The 5,107-nt window shown below is 45.9% G+C and overlaps 1 protein-coding gene across 1 annotated transcript in view; it reads right to left on the bottom strand.

The window, feature by feature from the left end:
* Positions 1–4,336, bottom strand: part of Ago2 (argonaute RISC catalytic component 2) — a 45,548-nt gene extending 41,212 nt beyond the window's left edge. Inside the window, exons 1-2 of the mRNA XM_008851066.2 lie at positions 4,258–4,336; positions 3,695–3,890 (exon numbers count right to left, since the gene is read on the bottom strand). Of these exons, the coding sequence (XP_008849288.2) occupies positions 3,695–3,890; positions 4,258–4,321 (260 nt within the window). The 5' untranslated portion in view covers positions 4,322–4,336. The remainder of the gene's footprint in view (positions 1–3,694; positions 3,891–4,257) is intronic.
* Positions 4,337–5,107: the final 771 nt, after the last annotated feature.

The raw sequence follows: 5,107 nt of genomic DNA, 5'->3' as shown, positions 1-5,107 counted from the left end.
CTGGAGAGATGGCTCAGGGGTTAAGAACACTGGCTGTTCTTGTAGAAGACCTGGATTCGGATCCCAGCACCCACATGGCAACAAACAACTGTCTGTAACTCCAGTTTCAGGGGATCTGACAGTCTCTTCTGTCCTCGGTGGGCATTGCACAACACAGGTGCACTTACCTACATGCAGGCAATACATGCATAACATAAAATAAAAAAAATAAAATATTTTTAAAAAGACAACAATTATAGATAATTGTAGACAATATCTATTAACATGGCTTCAAAATACTTGAAGCATAAACAGAAAATACTAATGGGAAAGAGAAGAAAAGCCACATCAACTTATACCAAAAAAATTAAAGGCTATAAAGAACTGGATTAATACCATCAACAACCTTGACCCAAGACTCAGAAGACATCCCTACACACAGAGAATGTTTATGTGTATTTCTCTCTCTCTCTCTCTCTCTCTCTCTCTCTCTCTCTCTCTCTCTGTCTCTGTCTCTGTCTCTGTCTCTGTCTCTCCTAAGTCTCAAAACACTGAAATCTTAAAGAATGTGTTTTGGAGCTGGGAGATAGCTTGGTAGTTAGGAGCACTGGCTGCTCTTGCAGAGGACCTGGGTTTGGGTCCCAGCACCCACATGGTGGCTAACAACCACCCGTAACTCCAGCTTCAGGGGATCCAAAGCCCTCTTTCGACCTCCATGGGCATTGCACACATGTAGGCACTTATGTGCACACAGGCAAAGCACGCATACACATGAAACAATAGTAATAAAGAATGTCTGTTTTGACTGTAAAAGAATTAAATTTAAATAAGGATAACAGAGTATCTTTTTTTTAATCTTCCAGTAGATAGAAATAAAAACAGTATACGTCTATAAACCAGTAGGTTAAAGAATTCACAAGGAAAACGTAAACTGAATGAAAATCAGGATGAAACAGATCAGAATATGTGGCTCACAGGGAGACCAGGCTTAGAGGAAAACTGATGCCCAAAATGCGCTGCAAAAGAAGGGAGGGTTAACACCGACCTTGAGGGGAGAAAGACTTGGAAAAAGGGGGAGAAAAATCAACAAAACAAACATTAGTTAGCAGCAAAGATGAACAAGTTGCAATTCTCTTAGAAAACTTGATTAGGAAGAAAAAGAAGAAAATTACTAATTTAAAATATTTGGGCTGAGCCAGGTGTGGTGACGCACGCCTTTAATCCCAGCACTCAGGCAGAGGCAGGAGGATCTCTGTGAGTTCAAGGCCAGCCTGGTCTATACCATGAGCTCCAGGCCAGTTGGGGCTACAGGGAGACCCTGTCTCAAACAAACAAACAAACAAACAGAAGAACTGGGCTAAAACAGGGACTTCCACTTCAGGTGCTCTGGACTCTGAAAGAACACAACTAACAACTTTCTGCTAGAAAAATTCAATAACTTTGATTACTTGGACAGAATCCATAGAAAACAAACTCCCCAAACTGACACAAAATGGAACAGAGAAAATGGATAACCCTGATACAGAAGGAAAAAATTAAGTTTCCTACAAACACAACTCCAGCTAAAACAGTTTCAATAACAAGCTCAGTCAACAATTAATGGTAGAAAGACACACCTTACACTTTGCTCTTTTCATCCACATGGGAGTGCATGAACATACATGTCACTGCGTGTATGAGTCAGAGGACAACTCCAAGTGTAAGCCCTTGCCTTCCTCCTTTGGGTCTTGCTCCGGAGCTGGCCAGTGGCTTCTGCTCTTTCCACTTTCATCTCATCAGAAGCACTGGGATCACATGTGCTACTCTGCCTGGCTTTACAGGGGGCCCTGGGGATCTGAACACAGGTACTCATGCTTGTGAAGCAAGTGTGTCATCTGCTGAGCCACCTCCCCAATCCCGAATATCTTATACTTTGCTCTTTCAGTATGCAGAGAGGGGAACGCCTTGTAACTTATGGAATTAATATGCTACACACTCTGAAATGGAGACCTGACAAGAGAAAACAATTACAGACGTAATGTCCCCCAGACACAACTCAGCACTATTACAGAAAGAACTACATTTTGACTCTCAGAGATGCATGGTTGATTTAAAAAAATCCTAACTTATCATATTAGCATGAAAAATGGAAAAGTATGACTGACGACCAGCTCAGCTCTCAGCTGCAACAGAACCCTACTGTACCATGGGGATGGTCTCCACTACAAAGATGAGAGCACTTCCTCTAGAAATCCTACAGCTAGCTCCTCATCTTAAAGACTGCATCAGGTGTGGTGGTACACACCTTTAGTCCCAGCATACAGGGAGGTGGATCTCTGTGAGTTCAAGGCTAGCCTGGTCTACATAGTAAGTTCCAGGATGGCTGGGGCTACAGGGAGACCCTGTCTCAAAAGCCCAAAAAGAAAAAGAAAAAAAAAAAAAAAAAAAAACTGATTGCTTCAAACCCAAGACCAGAAAAGGATGGCCTTTGTAATCCCCATGTTAGGTAAAAAAAAAAAAAAAAAAAAAAAAAAAAAAAAAGACTGATTGCTTCACACCCAAGATCAGTAAAGGATGGCCTCTGTAATGCCCATGTTCAGCTGCTGTGTTTCTTCCCCACTGTGTTAAGGCACATCAAAGAAATAAAATATACTCTAAACTACAAAGAAGCAAAATCATCTTGTTAAAACTAATGAAAAATGTTAACAGCTTCATTAGCATATCATTCACATACTCATAAAATTTATCCTCAAAAGTGCTCATCAATGATTTGGTGAGTTAGGATTTTGTGAGCTGCCAAAGATTTGAGCAAGGGGCTGGAGAGCTGGCTCAGCAGTTAAGAACACTGACTGCTCCTGCAGAGGACGCGGGTTCAGTTCCCAGCACCCACTTGGTGAGTAACAATTCATTAACCCTAGATCCAGGGGATCTGATGCCCTCTTCTGGCCTCTGAGGACACTGCATGCATAGTTGCACTTACATACATGCAGGCAAAACATTCATGCACATAAGATAAAAATAAGTAAATCCAAAATAAATTGGAAAATTTTTTTTATTAAGATTTAAACAAGAATCTTCACGGCAGCTTCATTTGTAAAAGCCAAAGCCCAAAGCACCCAGGTGTCTGACAGGAAGGAGAAATGGTGCATTACCTAATCCACAAGGGCTGGGGAGACGGCTCAGTGCAGAAAGCACTCTCGATGCACACATGAGAGCTACACTTCAGATCCCCACCCTGTGTAAATGTCAGGTGGGAGTGATGGCAGACTGGTAGAGCTGGGATCCTAGAGGCCTGCTGGACTAGGATCCCACACACCACACACACAAAATGAAATGAGAAATTCCTTAACGCTAGCTATGATACGCTGAACGACACAGGTGAGTCTCAAGTAATGTTGGACGAAAGAAGTCAAGGCCAAAGGGAGACACCTCACTGCATGGCTTCTATGGGCAGGAAATAATCTCTAGCGACAGAGGTAGGAACCCTGCGTGGCTTTTAAGGAGCGACTGACTAGCAGAAGATGATGGGTATATACACCTGTCAAAACTCATTAACCTAGGCATTTACAATGTAGGCATTTCACAGTACTCAAATTACTTCTCAATGCCAAAACTATTTTTAAAAACATGATAGCAATTTCATGGGAGAGTTGGAAGATAGCTGAGGACCTGGTAGGTGCCCCACCCCCACCACCGTCCCCAACAAGCAGAAAGACGAGCAGGTGGGCTGGGATACCTGTTCACTCTCCTAGGGCATTTCTCCGGCTTGATGTCCAGTTCGTAGTGATAGATGTCAATTTTGGGGATGTCCATTTCAAAGAAATTGGCCTGTAGCTTGATTGTTCTCCCGGAGGTCCCAAAGTCGGGCCGTGGAGGAGGCTTGAAGGCATATCCTTGGAGGGGTGCCGGTGATGAAGAAGGAGGAGCATGAACTGGAAAAGACCGGAGAAGCTAGTTACCAGGGATGAAGACTCACACACAGGCTTATTCCTCACATCCGGGTACGTGGCCCAACCTTCACCTGCCCCTTGGGTCCTTAGACCCACACTTCCCATCCTGTCTACCTTTTCTGCTCACACATTTCCACAGCCTCATCCCACCCCTGTGCACCCCACCTCATCACAGGGATCCCTACCTGCCAGACTAAAAGATCCTGCAGTGTCTGCCTCTGACTGTTTGCTGGGCTGTGACACTGTGCTACACCCTTCTTTCCCAAACCATTCCCCACTCTGGGGCCCTGTCCTTGCTCTGCCCAGGTCTTTGGGAGGGGCTTCCTCTGCATAGCCTTCCCCTTCTCACCTAAGGCTCTCAGACTCCATACTGTGTTCACAGCTAGACGTCTTTCCCTGGGCTCCCATTTCATCAGTGTGGAGGGGCTTGGCCCCCTCAGGAAACTGCACAGTGTGCCTTACTCCACCACCTCCCTGCACTGACCCAGCTGGAGAACCCATCTGATCACGCACGGACCAGCACAGAAGCCTCTGACACGTGGTCTGAGTGTCAGATCACGGCTCCTCAGCACCCAGCCTGGCACCAAGGCCTGCACCCAGTACTCAGGAACTCAGTCTTTCATGCTATACTCTAAGGACTCCTACACTTTAGAACTTGCACATTACAACCCTGCCCAGCTAGCCCTAGCCAGTGTCCCCTTCCAGGCCCAGGTGAGGAGCTGCCAGCCAGCGGGACCACTATACTCCCCTTCATCACCACCTCCCTTTATGCCCATCCCAGTGTCAGTCTGCCACGCTTGCTGTCATCTTGTCTGTCTGCCCAAGATCCGAGAGGGTGCAGAAGCATCCCAGAAACGTCCAATGGACCCCCCCACCACTACTTAAGGAAGCTGAAGCCCAGAAAGTCCATTTTTCCTGACCCCCCCAGTGATGTATAACACGTGCACATGTGTGATCACATGTGCACACACCTGGTCCCTGCAACACTCACTGTATGTGCACCATCGTGTGGCTTCCACAGGCTGCGTGGCCTCACATGGGCTCTCAAGAGCCTCATTCTGCAATGGGCCAAGACACATTTCCAGGGGTAGCATTTGGATGCTAACCCAACCACTAGCTAAGGGCAAGCTGGGGTGACCTCTGGGTTAGCAAATCTGTGCTGCCCATGTCAATACAGACCTGAAGTGATGGAGCATCAC

The sequence above is a fragment of the Nannospalax galili genome, unplaced genomic scaffold (assembly GCF_000622305.1).
Source record: "Nannospalax galili isolate Female #2095 unplaced genomic scaffold, S.galili_v1.0 scaffold525, whole genome shotgun sequence".
NCBI classification, from domain to species: Eukaryota; Metazoa; Chordata; class Mammalia; order Rodentia; family Spalacidae; genus Nannospalax; species Nannospalax galili.
The sequence above is the reverse complement of the archived record's forward strand: the minus strand, read 5'-3'. Positions and strand labels throughout refer to the sequence as shown.